This window comes from Tursiops truncatus, chromosome 19 (genome assembly GCF_011762595.2).
Source record: "Tursiops truncatus isolate mTurTru1 chromosome 19, mTurTru1.mat.Y, whole genome shotgun sequence".
Lineage (NCBI taxonomy): Eukaryota > Metazoa > Chordata > Mammalia > Artiodactyla > Delphinidae > Tursiops > Tursiops truncatus.
In genome coordinates, this window is record NC_047052.1 from 890,990 (window position 1) to 907,985 (window position 16,996).

The 16,996-nt window shown below is 65.7% G+C and overlaps 1 protein-coding gene across 2 annotated transcripts in view; it reads left to right on the top strand.

Annotated features, from left to right (window-relative positions):
• The window catches only part of CBFA2T3 (CBFA2/RUNX1 partner transcriptional co-repressor 3), an 84,123-nt gene that overhangs the window by 60,807 nt on the left and 6,320 nt on the right, over positions 1 to 16,996 (top strand). For both annotated transcript variants that reach the window (XM_033845046.2, XM_073795720.1), the window contains exons 2-7: positions 1,537 to 1,683; positions 4,648 to 4,725; positions 8,753 to 8,994; positions 9,113 to 9,202; positions 13,439 to 13,620; positions 14,265 to 14,488. In XM_033845046.2, coding sequence (XP_033700937.1) covers positions 1,537 to 1,683; positions 4,648 to 4,725; positions 8,753 to 8,994; positions 9,113 to 9,202; positions 13,439 to 13,620; positions 14,265 to 14,488 — 963 coding nt within the window. The remainder of the gene's footprint in view (positions 1 to 1,536; positions 1,684 to 4,647; positions 4,726 to 8,752; positions 8,995 to 9,112; positions 9,203 to 13,438; positions 13,621 to 14,264; positions 14,489 to 16,996) is intronic.

Below are 16,996 nucleotides of genomic sequence, written 5' to 3' on the forward strand. Positions count from 1 at the left end.
AGGCCCGACGTGGAAGGGCTTTGGAAGGTCCGACCAGGCCCTGCATCCCCGGCGTCCCAGTCTGGCACCCTAAGCGCCCTCCCTGGCCTGCTGGCGGGACTGCCTGCCCCAGGGTGGCCTGGTCAGATGAAGGGCTGGCCAGGATGGGGCTGCACCCCACAGAGGTGGCCTGGAGCCCACGGCGCTGGCCACGTTTTCCTTCTTTGGTTGTCACTGGAGACTGGCCGCCAGCCCCGTAGCCCGGTGTGGCGTTGACGGGCCCCCACAGCTGTGGCACACGTGTGCCAAGCCGTCAGCCTCCTGACAGACGGGCTGTTGGGGGGCAGGGCGCCCGGCGGGAGGGAGGCCAGCTGAGTGGACAGCAGGTGCTGCGAGGCCGGGTGGCTGCTGGTGAGCGGCTGCTTCCCCCTTCCGTGGGGCCCGGTGGGGAGGGGATTTCTCTGCTCTCACCCCCTGGGCCCTGGAGTGCCGAGGGCATCTCCTCTCTGTAAAGGAGGATGTGGGAGCGATGAGGGGAGGTCTGCACGGTCTGGGGCACAGGTAGCGGTAAATGCCGTTCATTAGCATCATCGCTGTTCACGGAGGTGGCTGCCCGGGTGCATGTGCATCTCCACCTCTGCCCAGATCGTGCGGGACCCCGGGGAGGGGAGGATGGGCAGAGGCAGAGGGACAGAGCTGTAGTCCTGGTGGTGGCTGACAGGTGTCAAGCCTGGCCCCATCAGCCCCCGGCCCCCGGGAGACTCCGTCAGTGTCAGCAGGGCGAGCAGTGGCTGGGGCCACGTGGGCTGGGCCTGTTCGTTACAGGCGGGACGCACCCACAATCCCAGCCGCTGCTCCCGGGTCTCTGCGGCCTGACCCTGAGCTAAGATGGAGGGGGGAGGCCCAGAGGCTCACCCCCCTCCACCTGCAAAGAATACCTGGGCAGCTGCGGCCCCGGGGGCCTCCCCGGCAGCCTGTTACAAGTGCGGAGTCTCAGGCCCGCTCCGGACCTGCTGAGTTCAGGAATGGGGCTGGGGAGGCTGTCTGCACATGCCCTCCAGGAGGGGCTGATGCAAGCAGAGTCGGGGTACCGCAGGCTTGGGGGATGCCGCCCGACTCCCTGGTCTGCAGGAGAGACAATCCAGGCTCCCCCAGGGCCACTTCCACAGTGAGAACTCCAGCCCGGCTCTGGCTGGCCAGAGTTCTGAAAGCCACACCCTCCAGCCCACCTGAAATGGGCCGACCCAAGCCTGCTCTCCGGTCCTAGGTGGGTGGGATGGCAGCCACCTGTGAGCACACCTGGGGCTTATCTAGGGCAGGCTGGGGCCTGGGACGAGCTCTGTAGGCAGAGCCGGAAGCTACCTGGGGGCCATCTGGGAGTCGCCCACCTGGGCCCCCAGCAACATAGGCCCACGTCCAGCTGCTGGGGCCCTTAGCCGGGAACCAGGTGGGGCTGGGCGGCGCCGACCCCTGTGCCCCTCGGCCTGCTTCACCCGTGCTCTCTCTCTCTCTGTCTCTCTCTCCTTTCCCCCACCCCGGTGGCCGTGACGCCCACAGCGGACAGGAAGGAGAAGGCCTCCGCGATGCCTGGCTCCCCAGCCGAGGTGAAGACGCAGCCCCAGGCCACGCCCCCCAGCATGCCACCCCCGCCGCCCGCCGCGTCCCAGGGGGCCACGCGACACCCCCCCTTCACACCCCACACAAGTGAGTAACCCCAGGGCCCGGTCCCGAGGGGTGCAGCGGGGAGAGGCACCTCCGGGGGTCCCTCGAGCCCGTTAAGGTCCAAGCTTCCATCCTGGACCTGTAAACGCCCCTGTTGGGCCTTTAAGAGGGAGGATGTCATCACGGGTCAGGGCCCAAGCTTTGAGGTTCGGGTTCCAGCTCTTCTGCTTCGTAGCCGTGAGGCTTTGGGCAAACTTCTTAACCTCTCTGGGCCCGGCGTTCCTCATCTGCAAAGCCGGGCTGGCCATGGCCCCTGCCTCAAGGAGCTGCTGTGAGGGCGAGCAAGTTAGAAGTTCTTAGCACGGTGGGCACACGGTGAGCATTCTGTCAAGGTTAGCTGCTATACTGGAGCTCAGAGAGGGATGAGGGATTCCCCATGGTCACACAGCAGGTCACTTGCATGTGGGTGAATCCTTTTGGGCCTGCACGCCCTGGAGGGCCCATTGGAGGCAGCTGTGGCCTTGGAGGAGCTCTGCGGCCAGGCCTGAGCCGGGTGTGTGGGTGGGCCAGGAGCTGGGGTCAGGGGGGCCTCGGCTGCCAGCAACGTGGTGGTATCTCGCTGGCCCTGGGCCCTGGGTTGAGCATCTCGGCACACACAGAGGGTCTGGGTGGGCTTCGGAATCCACAGGCACCACCTGAGCCCCGGTCCTTTGAGCCAGAGCAGTTGAGAAGGAGACCCCCGGCTTGGGCTGCTGGGGGGACCCTGTTCCCTGTCCCCTCGACCAAGGGCTCAGCAGTGTGTCCTAGGTGTTTCTGGCGGGCAGTCCACGTGCCTCCCCCACCCACATGTTCAGAAGCCAGAAAGCCCCACACCGGGGGACCCTTCCCCAGGCTTTGAAACCCTAATGAAGCCCGTCTCTGGGGCAGGAACCTCAAATGCCTTGGCCTGGTGGCCCCTGGCTCCCACCGGCTTCATCGGGCTCCACTCCACCCACCCGGGGTCCTGGGCTGTGCTCAGAGCCCAGGGTGGGCCCCAGGGCCCGGCCTGCTCCTTTTATATCTGGGCGTGAAGGGTACTGGTTCTGCCCTCCGAGGCCAGGCAGCGGCCCCCACCTGGAGAAGGAGGTCGGGCTGGGCCCCTTGTTGTAGGATGTTGGCTGTGAGCTGGTCTCTGTTGGGAGATGGGACAACACCACCTGCTCCCGGGAGCAGCCACCTGAAAGCAGGGCGACCCCTGCACAGTAGGAGCTTAATGACCAAGCACCCCTCCCCACACATCGCTTGGCACAGAATGTTCCAGCTTCTGTTCCCCCGGGGTCGGTCTGAGTGAGGGTCCCCACATGTGCCGGAGACTGGGGTGGGCCCTGCCCTCCGCCATCCTGGGTGCGCAGCCTGCACTGGCCGCACGGGAGTGGCCAGAGGTGGCCGTGCTTTGTCTCATTCACTCTTCTCGCCCGGGGACTGTCACCCCTCCCTCTTTTCCAGAAGAGTCAGTCCTCACCTCGGGCTGAGCCGCAGGCCGGTCTCCGTCCACGGACCGCTGCCTCCGCGTGCGGCCTCGTGGGTGGAGAGGGGAGGCTGCAGCCTGGCGAAACTTCCCCCGCGTACGCTCAGCCCGGGCGGGAAAAGGAGTTCTTCCTGACGGGGCAACAGCAGCTCCCCCTGGGAAGATGACCTGCCCCGCAACTGTTGTCCGGGTTGCAAGCAGGAGAGACCAGCAGAGACCATCTGAGGGTCTGGTCGAGGGCTCCGACCCGGGGACCCCGACCCTCATGGGCGCGACTCCCTGGCCTGCTTTTCTTCCCGGTCCAGGAGCCCGTGTTCCAGACAGTGCTGGTCTGGGAACCAGATGTTCCAGGCTGTGGACTGGGCTGGGGTCAGCTGACACCACCGGCTCGCCTCCGTGAGGCCTGGGAACAGACGTGCGGGTGGCAGCCTGCGTGTGGCTCAGGGTCCGTCCCCTCTCGTTGGGGTCCCGGCTCCGTTTAGGGCATGGAGGTTATGAGAGACAAGAGCGTCTTTCTTTCCTAAGCTGACGCCTAGTGCTCTCTGGCTGCTGGGGGCTTTTGTCTTAAGTGTCAGGCTTCCTCCAAGGTGGCCTCAGATTCGTTCCCTAACCCACGAATTCCCTGAAAGCAGGGGGGTTAACCGCGTCTGTGCACCTGCTGGTGGGAGCCAGAGTAGACGGAGCCCCCGCGTTCCCTGCGGATTCCTGCCAAGAACCTCCCCAGATTCCCCAGGACCGGCCTGCGAGCCAAGCTGACCAGAGACTGACCTTGAGCCATGGCTTGAGGGCTGTGGTTCTCCTTGCCTGGTGACTGCCCTGGGCACGAATTCATTTTCGAGTTGAAGCTGTGGTGTGGCTCGGGACTGGGGCAGAGGGCTGAGAGAACTCTGGGGAGGGATGTAAGGAGCTACTCGGCAGCGGGGAGGACCCTTAAGGGGCTAGCGCTCCATCCTGCTCCCGTGACAGGGGCTCAGTCTCTGTTTACAGTGGTACAGCTTGTCTCCTTGTGGCTTTTGCCCACTAACTCCAGCTCAGACGAATCAAATCTCTCTTCCTCTTCGGTGCTTCTGCCCTTCGCGGCAGCTCAGACCTGGGCTTCGTCTCGGAACCACCATTGGTGTGTCTGTTGACCTCTAGCCCATCACCTGGGCTCCGGGTCCCTGAGGATGGTGCCGAGTGGGGTCACCAGGCGCTTTCCAGAAACGCAGCTGTTAAGAGCCAGGGTGTCCCACCCGTACCCAGGGAGGTGCCAGAACCCTTGTGGAGCCCCAGATGTTCCCGCCAGAAACGGCCCTAAGACATCCCCTGGTCCAGCCCATTTTTCAGAGAAGGAAGCCGAGGCCCAGAGAAGGTTGTGGACTGGCCCAAGGTGGTGACAGAGTCCCAATCCCCAAAACGCTGTCGAGAGGCAGGGGAGGGGCCGACTGTAGACACCCCCCAGGGCAGCGTCCGGTGCCGGCCTCCTTCCTCACAGCGTGCTTTTCTTATTTTGCTTACAGATCGAGAGGACGGGCCTGCGATGTCTCTGCCCCACGGCCGTTTTCATGGCTGCTTAAAATGGTCTATGGTCTGTCTTTGTAAGTAAAATAACAAAAACCGCGGCCTCCCGGGAGGTCCTCACCCGGCGCCCACTGCTCTGCCTGCACCCCTGCGTCCGCCGGGCTAGGCCTCTCTTAGGGGATGGAGCCCAAGGGACAGACCCAGGAGAGCAGAGCAGCCAGGACCCCCAAGTCACAGACTGAGTTCACACCCAGCCCTGCCGCTCGTACGCTCTGTGGCCTCAGGCAGGCGGATGGCCTCGCTCAGCTTCCTTTTCCCCAACTCAAAACAGGGCGAGCCAGGCAGGTCCCAGAGTTGCGAGAAGGTCAGATGTCAGTGGCCAGTCCACAGCCCATCTCAAGGGCAGACCCCACGCTTCCCCTTCCAGGCACAGTGTCCACAGGCCGCGGCCGCCACCTGTAGAGAGAAAGTTATGGCGCTCGCGCCAGGGGTGATCGCACGAGGCCCTGGGCCACGTCAGCACGCAGTCTGGCCCACGCGGGGTGCTCAGCAGATGTTGGTCACTCGTGGACGTGCCCGTCCAAGCGCCCAAGCCGCAGCTGATGCCCTTAGGCGAGGCTCTCACGGGGCGATGCTGGCAGTGTGTGTCAGCCAGCCAGCGCAGCGGGCTCGCCCATCTGGACCGGCCCGATGTAAGCCCAGGTGTGGCATCATCTAGGGCCCGGCGTGTGCACGGAGCTGCGGTGCTGTGATGCCTGTGAGCTTTGTGTGGACAGGAGGATGGCGATTCCCAGCACCAAGGCTGGGAGGGGGGCTGGCGGGAGGGGCTGTTTTCGGTGCCTCGTCCTAGCCCCCCCGGCCCAGCCCCGGGACTGGGGGAGCCGTGGGGTGCTGCGCTGTGCCCCCAAACCTCGGCCGGGACACGTGTGGTCTATCTTAGTAACACACCTGTTGCGGGAATGAAAGCACTTGTGGCCGAGGGTTATTTTCGGCGTCTCTTTAGCAAGCGGCTGAGACTGCCCGGCAGCCTGGGAGGGAGCGCAGCGAGCGAGGGCAGGCCGGCCGCCGGGAGGACCAGGCGCCGAGGGCGAGCGGGTAAGGGCGCCACGGGGAGGCCAGGCCAGGGGCTGGCGGGCGGGGTCCCAGGAGGCATGGATAGCCGCACGTCTTCGAAGCCCCTGAGGATCCAGACCCCGAGCGACGGCCCAGCTCTGCCGTGAGTGACCAGGAGCCCCCGCTGCGGTGAGGTCCCCATGCAGCAGGCCACCTCCCGGCCTGTCTGGGGTGACCGCCAGCGGCTGTCATCAGTCTCGACGAGGGTGTGTGTGGGGGGGGGGGGGGGCATCAGCTCCACAATGACAGAGAAAATTAGCACAACAGCAGAGTCTTCTGGTCCAAGGGTGCCCTGGACACACCTCGGAGAGGGTGAGGGACAGGGCCCTTCGTGTTCTGTGTCTGGAGCTCCTTCCATCCCAGAGCGAGAGGAAGTCCCCAGAGTGACTGTCCTGTAGGATTACCCCTGAGCCGGCGTGTCACCTGTGGGTCCTGGAAGGAGCTTCTAAGGCCGCCCAGAGCAGGGGGGCAAACAGGTTTCAACCTGCACTGTGTCTCCAGGGAGGGAGAAGCGGGACCAAGGGCCGAGTGAAGGGCGCGGGCCCGGAGCGGAGCGGGTCACCACGCCTGCAGCCCGCCCCCTCTCGGGACACAGAGGCAGCACGTCTGTTTTGGCGCCAACCCTGGCTTTCAACCAGTGCTTCCCAAACGTCTGTTACGTGGGGCCGGTTATCGATGAGCCATCACCCAACACGTAAAAGCAATCAGGTCAGGCGTTTCCGGCGCCTTCCGGTGGGAGAAGGATAACCTGGGTCCTGCGAGGGGGAGCATGCAGCAGACGGAACACCCCGTCCTCCGGGCCCAGAAGCCCCACCTCTGGTTTGGGCCGAGGGCCGTGTGCTGATGAGGAAATGGGGGCCAGGCCCGAATCTCACCCACACGGCATGTCTGGGCTGGTCCAGGACGCCCACTCCCAACCAGGGTGCTTATCTTGTGCCCACAAGGGCTGGGCTGCGTTACTCTGCCTCTGAGGCTCTGCGGAGTGCCGGGGCCCCCGGGGGACGGGAGGCGACCTTGAGCACCGTGGGTGCTGCTCAGGGACTGCGAGGCCCCTTGCCTGGGGCTTAGGTGGCTGTCCCTGGCCCGCAGCTCAGGGCGGGGGGGCCGGGGGGAGCGTTCGCAGGTGTCGCCGGCAGGCGGTCATGGAAGCTGAAGGTGCGGAGCCGCCCAGACAGTGGGCTCGGGGTCAACGGGGGGCGCCAGTTCCAGCTCCGAGGGGGAGGGCACAGGCCTAGGGCTGGAGGGGAGCTACCTCCCACAGGCCTGCAGGGGCGGGTGGAGCCGGCAACCGGGACCTGGAGAGCCAAGCCCTGGGATAGCCGAGGCGCAGGGAGGAGGGACGGGCATGCGGTCACCTCACGTGCTCCCGCCCTTGCAGGCTGGGCGAGGCCAAGACGGCGGAGGTCACCCCCCAGAGCCAGGTCAGGATAGCCGGGTTGGCGTGGTCTGGAGGGGCAGGGCGACACACCCTCCGCCCGTGCTGCGGCTGTTCAGAAGGGCCGCTTCCCAGAGCCGAGCCCAGCAGCATCCCCAGCCCGGAGAAGGGGGCTGCTGCTCCCCCGTCTCCACACACACAGGCCCCGGCAGATGCTGGAGCCCTGGAGAAACCCGGCCCTGAGAAAATAGGAGCTCTGAGCTGTCCTGCGTCCCCAGATCCCTAGTCCAGCGAGGCGTGAGCGCGCGGCCTCTGCACAGACCCAGCCAGACAAGGCGGGAGGGCCAGGGCACGGGCCTTGGGGACCACAGCTGAGTGAGTGAGACGTGCGCCTGCACGTGTGCGGTGTGGGTGTGCACATGGGTGCGCCGTGGGGCTACATTGCATCGTGCCCGTGTGTGCACACGTGTGCAAGTGTGCATGTGGGGTATGCTTGTGGGCACGTGTGTGCACGTGTGTGCGTGTGTGCATAGGTCTTTGTGGGCTGTGCACTGGGTCCGTGTGCACATACGTGTGTGCATGCGTGCAGTGCATATAGGCCTGTGTGCGAGCACGCATGAGGTGTGTACGCGTGTATGCGAGCATGAGAGCACGTGTGTTTGGCATGTTGCGTGAGGTGCGTGCAGGGCTGCTGAGGGAGGGAAGGTGCGTGGAGTGCAGGGTGTGGGCGAGGGTGGGCTTCGGGATGGTCGTGTAGGGAGCACAGACGTGCGCAGGAGCGGGAGTTGGGTGTGCGAGCAGGAGTGTGAAGGCGCGGGTCCCGTGCAGCCTTCCCGTGTCCAGACCCCCTCCGCCATCACCGAGGGCCCTGGGAGCCCACGACCTCTGATCTCTGTGCAGGCCCTGGTGCAGGGGAGTGGGTGCAGGTGGTCAGGCTCTGCAGGGCTCCCCGGCCCTGGGGCAGACTCAGCTGAGGATCACGGTCCTGCCTCTGGTCCCCTTCACAGCATCCCAGTGTCTGTCACCACAGGCACCCACAGTGCTGCTCCGGGGCCCCCGCACAAGCTCAGCGCAAGCCCCTCGGGTCACCTGCTCGTCCTCTGCACGCAGCTGGGGCCCGTGTGCGCACACGTCCACCCGTGCAGCAGCCCCAGACAGCAGCTGTGCGGTGTCCCCCCGCCAGCATCCGACCCCGCTTGTCCCGGGGGTCCAGGCTCCCCTGCCCCACCTTGAGCCCCGTCAGCCTGGCACCTGCGTAGGCACTGGGGCGTGGCTTTGGGCTGTCGTGGTGGGGGGGTGGTCACTACCCTTTAGGGGGGATGAGGGACCTCCCCGTGGAAGAGGAGGGTGGGCCCGCAGATCCCGGTTGTGGGGAAGCCCCTCTACCTGTTCGCAGGAGATGCGTGTCTGCCAGGCAGCGTGCGGCCGTGGTGTCCCCGGGTGTGGAGGGCCTGACTGCGTGGCCCAGAGCAAAGCCGAGGGGCCGCTGAGCCCGGGCCACGCCTGGATCACGTCTGTGCTCCCACCCTGCCGGGGCCCCAGTTTGTGCGTCTGTAAAGGGTGTCCGTGGGGCCCGGCCGCCCTGCTGCGTCTTCAGCCCGCCTCTCCCCGCGCAGTGATGAACGGCAGCAGTCCCTCGCCCACGGCCGTCAGCGGCACCCCATCCACGCCCAGCGGCTTCAGCAATGGCCCAGCCACCTCGTGCACCGCCGCGCTGTCCACGCAGCAGCTGCCCCCGGCCTGCGGGGCGCGGCAGCTCAGCAAACTCAAGCGCTTCCTGGCCACCCTGCAGCAGTTCGGCAGTGACATCTCCCCGGAGATCGGGGAGCGCGTGCGCACGCTGGTGCTGGGGCTCGTGGTGAGTCGGGTGGGGACGTGGTGACCCTGGGCCGGGCCAGCCCTCAGTCTCTGCCCTCCTCTCCCCGGGCTGAAGCAAGGTGTTTTCTCCCCCTGCCCCGCCCCGCCCCACCCCCCAGAACTCCACGCTGACCATCGAGGAGTTCCATTCCAAGCTCCAGGAGGCCACCAACTTCCCGCTGCGGCCATTCGTCATCCCCTTCCTGAAGGTAGGGACAAACCCACTTCCCCTGCGCTGGGGCCCCAGGAGCCCCGAGTCTTTTCTCTGCCAGCTCAGATCAGCCACTGTTCTCGAGACTCTGACTCCCCTGTCCCCCAGGGGGGATCAGTGCTGACCCGTCGTCACGGCCGACTCCTGCAAGCTCGCTGCCAGGCCAGAGTAGTCAGCCACCCGACCCTGTGCTCGGAGACCAAGCTCCCAGGCTCAATCCTGTTATATTAGTGACCAATACACTCAGCCGCTCGACAAGCTATGTTTTGAGCACCTGCTCTATGCCAGCCGACAGCAACGGCCATAGACTCTGGAGCTACAGGGAGGGTGCCTTGTGCCTTCTGAGGATAGAGGAGGGCGAGGGAGGAGAGTGGGGGACAGAGCCAGGCAGCGGGGACAGCACATGCAAAGGCCCTGAGGCAGGGGTGTGCCTGCTGTGTTTGAGGAGCAGCGAGGGTGTACCCGGAACGGAGCGAGGGGAGGGGGACAGTGGACAGACGGTGGTCATGTGGGTAAGCAGACAGATGGCTGAGCGGGTGTCAGTTGGAAGGCAGCCGTGTGGCCGTCACGGAAGGTAAACAGTGGACCAGGGCCTCTCGGTAGTTGGTGTTGGGTTGGCGGCAGCAACACCAGGGTGTGTGAGCAATGCAGGTTCCCGGGCCCCAGCCCAGACCCACTGAGTCAGAACCTGCGTTTTAGCAAGGTGCTGGGCGGCGTGTGTGCACAAGACGGGGACGAGCGCTAGACCCGTGTCTCCCCTGCCGCGCTCCTCAGGGCCTTCGCTCCCCTTGAGGGTCGCACATCTCCCAGAGCGGGTGGAGGTGAAATGCTTCCCAAATATATTTGACCACGGGTGCCCCTGCTGGCGCGCATCTCCTCAGGTCAGGTTCCACAGAGCTCGCTTGGGAGATGCCCGCCCTGGAGCGCCTGGTGGGCTCTCGTTTCCCGGGCCCAGGTGGTGCTCCCAGCCGTGGGCCGTGCTCACCTGCACAGCTGCACCCTGGTGGGGCCTGCCTTTCAGAGGGTCGTGAAGACAGGCCATACCAGACGCGCCCAGATGCGAGCCCTGACCCTGCCGCTTAGCCCCCACTGTCCTGGGCCAAGCTAGTTCACCCCTCTGTGCCTCCGTTTCCGCAGCTGTGAAGTGGGAACCGTTCTCAGGCTATTGGGAAGGTTGTGGGGAGACACGCAGGTAAAGACTCTGGGATGCGCTCGACTACCACTGGGCGTCATCACCTGGGGATTTCAGGTGTTCTGCAGACGACGTGTCCTCTGCAGCTGCCCCTGCTGGGCCCCCAGCAGCCCTCGGGGTGCGGGGGGGTGGCCCAGGCACTGCCACTGTTCCCGGTTAACAGGTGGGGAAACTGAGGCCCTGAGGTCCCCGCTGGTGGAGGGGTGGAGCAGAGCCGGAGCCCCGACCCCTCCAGCTCCAAGCCTCCCAGCCTGCCCGGGGTGTGCCCCAGGTCCGCACCTCGTTGCAAGGGGACCCCACATCCGCTCCCTCCTCCCGCCTTCCCGCCCACACCCCTCTGAGCTCACTGTGAGCTGGGCTGAGGGTTTGCCCATCTGGCAGTCATTTGTAATTCATCAGCAGCCCTTCCCTGTTCCTCCCTGCTTTCAACGTACTGCTGACTCCACGCTCCCCATCGTGGGGGACGCAGTGCCTGCTTATCCTGTCAGATTAGACATTTACAGCACAGGTCCCACCTGCCCGTGTCCGCTGCCCTTGTTTATCAGAGGAGCAGGAGCAGGGAAAACACGCCGCATCCCCGCGCGCCCCGGCCAGGCCCGCTCGCCCTGGCATCCCCGCATCCTCCCAGGCACACCCCAGTGAGGCGCCAGGCGGGACGCGCCGGCCTGGCAGTGCCTGCCTCTGTGCCCCCTGCCCGCAGCACAGTCATGGGGCTGTCGGAGCTGTGGCGCCCCGATTGCTCTCCTGGTGATGGGGCAGCTGGGTGAGGGCCCTGGGCCGGCGGGCTGTCAGGGACAGAGTCCATTCGTCTGCCAGACGTGGGGCTCCTGGGCATGGCCAGTCCTGTTCCCAGGGCTTGTGGACAAGTCGTCGCGGCCCTGCCTGGGAAGTGCCCCGCCCCTGCCCCCCCCCCACTCACCGTGGGACCCTGGCCTCTTGAGCACGCAGAGTGCCGCAGGGAGCCTGGGGGCATGCCGGCCTGCTGGGCGGCCTCGGCTTCCCCACCTGTGACCTGGGAGCAGCGGGGGCACCGCCTTCCTGGGGATTGACGGCCTCCTGGGCCCAACCGTGGCGCACCCACGTGGTGGCCCTTGGCGCCGTCTCCTATAGCAGAGGCAGGAGCAGTGGCCAGCCCGCCCGGCTCAAGCCCAGCTCTGCCCTTGGGCAACCGAAACTCCCACTTCCCAGTCCCCTCCCGGGTCCCTGGGGTGTGACAGCCCACCTCCTCAGGTGGGACTGGGAGAGTTAACTCATGAGAAGCTCGTGGGAGCCTCACACCCAGGATGGGAGGAGCCAGAGCTGCTTGCAGCTCCAGCTGCAGGTGAGGCAGAAGTCAGAGAAGTTAAGTGACTTGCCCACGGTCACACAGCACAGCCAGGGTGGGCAGACACAGGGCCTGCAGTGGAGTGTGGGGCAGTGAAGGAGATCCTTGGGAAAGCAGTGGAAACATCATAAACCCTCACCGAATGGGAGACACCTGCTCCAGTAACACTGACTGCGGGTGTTTATGCAAACGCTGATTTCTCTCCGGCCGGAGTTCCCGTCTGTGAAGGGGGCAGCATGGAACCTTCTTTCAGGTGGCAGAGCTGGGATTCACCAGCTCGGTCTGTCCAGCATCTCAGTGGCGAGGCCTCCGAGGCCCTGGAGACAGAATTGGGGCTGCTGCCCAGGAAGGAGAGGCGCACCGCCCCCCATAGTGTCTATGCATTTCTTCTGGGCCCTGGTCCCCATTCCCCCAGCCAAAGGCCCCAGGTCCCCTGCACCCTCTCCTGAGCCTGACGCTGTGCGGGGCTGAGTGGTGGGGCTTTCCGGAAGCTGGGAGATGCTGCCCCGCCCAGCCAGCCCTCCACCCGTGGCCCCGGCTCGCAGCTGGGTCCAGCCGGCCAGGAATCCAGATGTTTCCATGGCTCTAACACAACCAGCCAGGGCCCGTGCTGTCCCCCGCCCTGCTGCACCAGGAGAGGAGGGGCTGGCGAGGGGGAGGGAGGATGTTTGGCGTCCTCAGACCTCCCGGGACCTCCTTTCCCAGCTCACGCTCCTAACGTGTTCGACAGATGGCGGGCTGGCCGCTGTTCAGCTATCCAAGTAGGAAAAGAACAGGCCTGGCAGCCGGCGCTGCTTGACAAAAACACATTGGCTGCTTGATCGCGTCCGGGTGGATGTGCTAGTGGGGGCTGGTGGCGCAGAGGCGGGAGAGGCTGCCGAAGTGGCTTTGAAACGCCGTGAGAAACTTGGGGAACTGCCTTCGTTACAAATACTCAGAACTCTGGCCCTCCCAAGCGGCCTGCCGCTGCGCCCCCACCCAGCCTGGGGAGACCGCCGAGCCCCCGGGGCCCTGCCGTGCTCGCCGGGAGGCCTAGAGCAGAGCGGAGGCAGGAGGGCACGGCAGTTACGCACGGCGGTCACAGGCGGGATCTGCGTTCGAATCCCGTGCCCACCCCCACGTGCCAATCTGCTCCCTGTGCTGTGGTGTCCTTACCCACAAATGTGGAACCCAGTGGTCGTGTCCAACCCCGGGAGGTGACACGCGTGACGGTCCAGAGCGGCGTGGGTACACTGATACCTTCATTCAAGGCTGGGCTGGGAACCCGCAGAAAGTGGGCAGGCAGGACCAGCCAGCGCACGTTGGGGTCTGCGGCAGGTGTGCTGGGGTCCTGCTCATCCACTGCGGGGACTGTGTGCAGGGCTGCCCCGTCCCCTCTGAGCCTCACTCTCCTTCTCCGTGCGGGCGGTCGTCTGGGGCCTGTTTCCTCAGGCGCAGGCAGCGGGTCCTGGTGAGGAGCCCGCCTCGATTTCTCCAGATGCCAATGCAGGAGGGAGCTTGGTGAAGGGGAGAAACCCCAAACCACTGGGTCTCCTGGGGGGCGTGGTCCCGCCCTCATCCCCAGGCTGTAGCAGAGGAACTCGAGGCCCAGAGCGGTCGTGCAGCTTGCCCAGAGTCACACAGCAAGGCTGGCCGCTGGCATCCCTGCCTCACCTCCAAGCACCTGGCGCCCTGACCTCAGTCAGCAGCCAGTCCAAGCCCCTCCCCGCCCCCCACAGGCTAACCTGCCCCTGCTGCAGCGGGAGCTCCTGCACTGCGCCCGCCTGGCAAAGCAGACCCCCGCCCAGTACCTGGCCCAGCACGAGCAGCTCCTGCTGGATGCCAGCGCCTCTTCCCCCACCGACTCCTCGGAGCTCCTACCGGAGGTCAACGAGAACGGCAAGAGGAGGACACCTGACAGGTACCTGGGGGGACGGTGGAGGGGCCGGCTCTCTCCCTACCTGACTCTCGAGAGCTGCGCTGGCGCCGAGGCTTAGCGGGCACCCCAGTTCCGGGGCTGAGAGAACGCAGGCCGATACCGCGTTGCGTTCCGTGGCAGCCGCTGCCGGGTTGGTCAGGTTCAGCCTGAGGTGCGAGGCCGCCCTGTCTGGCTGTGGCGGGTTCTCCTGAGGACTCGGATGCCCCGGGAGGACAGGGGCGGAGGCAGGACAGACACTGCCTGGCCGGCATGCCCTGCCTATTCGTTCTGGACGTGCACCCCGAGTGTCCAGCAGCCCGAGGTGCCCAGGTGCCTGGGCTGGCCCGCACTGCTGGGTCATAGCGTGGGTACCTGTCCTGCTGATGGGGGAGGGTGTCTCCCCCACTCTCTCCAAGGAGGCCCAGGCTTCCTGACCACCTCACCCCAGGAGCCCCAGAGGAGGGGGAAGAGGGGCGCACCGGGCTGGGCCCCCAGCAGCTGGGTCTGATCTCTCCCATTGTTCACCTCGGTCTGTCTCCTCCTCGCTCGCTCACTCGCTCTCTGCCCGCGCCCCGACCTTCCCGTCACCCCTCTGTCCACGGATCGTGGCCCCGTGACCACTGTCCCCTGCCTGCTCTTGGGACCAGGACCAAAGAGAACGGGTCAGACCGTGACCCTCTGCACCCGGACCACCTCAGCAAACGGCCGTGCACCCTGAGCCCCGCCCAGCGCTGCAGCCCCAGCAACGGGCTGCCCCAGCCCACGCCGCCTCCGCACTACCGCCTGGAGGACATGGCCGTGGCCCACCACTTCCGGGACTCCTACCGCCACCTCGACCCCCGGGAGCTGCGGGAGCGCCATCGGCAGCTGGGTGAGCGGCGCGCTGCGGGGGTGCACGCGTGCGCCGAGTGGAGGTGGGGGCGGGCGGAGCATCCGGGGCTGCCGTGTGCTCGTGAACGCTGGCGCTGCCCGGCCGCGTCTGTCTGGGGAGGATGGGCACTGAGGACGTGGGTGCAGAGGAGAGATTTGCGCCCCACCCCGCCTGGGCTGCGCCCAGAAGCCTGAGGGACAGCCATCTTTCCCGGGGGGGCAGCTGGACGCCGCCACCTCAGGGCCAGGAGGGCCCCTCCCCATGGCAGGTGGGCGCCGTGGCTGCAGAGGTGCCTGTCCTGGGGACTCTGCAGGGCCAGGTATGGGATCTAGAGCCGCTCAGGATGCACTGGCAGCCGGGAGAGACCGGGCATGTGGGGGGTCCCCAAGTCGCAGGAGTTGCAACGCCCAGGCGCCCCGAGGGAAAGCAGGGCACCACTGAGCGCACGCGGCGGGTCCTGCTACACCAAAACACCAAATCCGTATAGGGTGGTCCGTGCAAGAAGGAAGGAGATCAGGGGGGCTGGGCGCTGGGGCGACATGCCCCGGGGGCAGGTGTGCCCTTGGGCAGGTCACGTGCCCTGCAGGCCTGCTTCCTCCCTGCTGGCTGGGTTTAAGAGCAGCCCCGCCTTCAGGGGGTGAGAGGGTGTTAATACAGGGCCTAGCCCAGAGTGGGTGCTGAGACCCAGCTGTCACTGGGGGTGGTGTGGCCGGTCCCGGGGGTCCTCTTGTTGGCATTGTATGTTTCGCTGGGTCCTAGAAGGCAGCACCCTGATGTGTTCTGACACACCCGTGTGATGTGTTAGCGTGCCCACATCACAGATGGGGAGACTGAGGCCCAAGGGGGTAACGGACAGGCCCAGAGTCGTCTAGCTACCACGACTGACCTTCTGACCTTCCTCTGTGCTGGGTCAAAGGGATGAATAGGATTAGCCTCCACCCCAGGGACACCCCCCCCCCCCAGCGGGAAACCTGGAAACAGCTGCCCCTGAGGCAGAGGCCCAGGGCGCCGATGGTGGGCCCAGAGGAAGGGTCAGCAGAGGCCTTGCCCCTGCCTCCTCCCCCCGGAAGCTTCCAGGGCCCGGGCCCAGGCCCGGGCAGCAGGTGACAGCGTCTGGCTCCCTGCAGCCGGGTCAGGCAGGTGCTAATTCCCACCCGCTTCTGCTAAAGCAAAAATAAACACCAGCTGTCAGGCAGATCTCAGCCACTATTTTGGTTGGGGCGTCGGTGCAGGCCCCAGCTCCGTGGGCAGCAGGGCAGGGCGGTGCACCGCGGGCCCCAGCTTCGTGGGCAGCAGGGCAGGGCGTCGGTGCAGGCCCCAGCTCCGTGGGCAGCAGGGCAGGGCGTCGGTGCAGGCCCCAGCTCCGTGGGCAGCAGGGCAGGGCGGTGCACCGCGGGCCCCAGCTTCGTGGGCAGCAGGGCAGGGCGTCGGTGCAGGCCCCAGCTCCGTGGGCAGCAGGGCAGGGCGTCGGTGCAGTCCCCAGCTCTGTGGGCAGCAGGGCAGGGTGCTGTACCGCGGGCTGTGGCTACTACCTCCCACCTCTGCTGCAGTTTGGGTAGGCATTTCAGGTTTGGGGGGTAAAAAAGGCCTAAGTAGACCCCAGCCCAGGAAGCATGGGCCTTGCTGGGTCACAGTGGGATGAGCATATTCAGTATTTCAAAAAGTGTAGGAGGAGCTGCTGTGAGGAAGCCAGACGCTGCCCTGCTGGTGTGAATTTCTCAGCTCTCAGTTGTTTGTTTTGTTTCTGATTATGGGGTGTGGGCACCCCATTGTTTCAGTCTCTGGAGCTATACCAGCCAGCGGCTAAGGGCACAGCCCCAGCTCCAGCCGACCTCGCTTTACTTTGGTCCACATGTCCCTGTAACCAGCCTCAGTTTCCTCATCTATAAAATGGAAATAACGGCAGGACCCCTCCCCCCACACACGGTTGGAGGTTGAGGCAGGGATGAACCCGTAAAGCCCTTAGCACAGAGCCCTGCTCCACACCCAGGGCCCTCCCCTCCATCTCGTCTCCCGGGAGTCTTATCACACCTCCGGGAGGCAGGCAGGGTGGGGGAAACTGAGGCCACAAGCAAGACAAAGGGCCCAGGTCCCATGGGGAATGAGTGTCAGGGCTCTGGCTTTTCCCGACCCCACTGTTTCCCAGGAGACCACACTTACACCTGCTCACCTGAGACCCAGCAGATAAGCCGGATCACCCCTCTTCCCAGGCTGGAGCTCGGCCCAGGGGACACAGAGGTGAACAGGCCACACTGGCCCTGCCCTGGGGACTGACACAGTCTGTTGGCAGGACTGAGGATAAGCAAAGTAGCACCTATAGTTACTACACAACCAGAGATACATGGGGCTTAAGGGAGCCTGAGAGCCCAAGGCTGCTGAGGAGGAAGGAGCCTGGGACCCGTGCTTTGAAGGACGCATAGGAGTCCGGGAAGCAGTAAAGTATGGGTGAAGCCAGGCAGCCACAGGAGGCCCTGAGCGGCGGGGAAGCCCCTTGACTGAGGTCTGAGG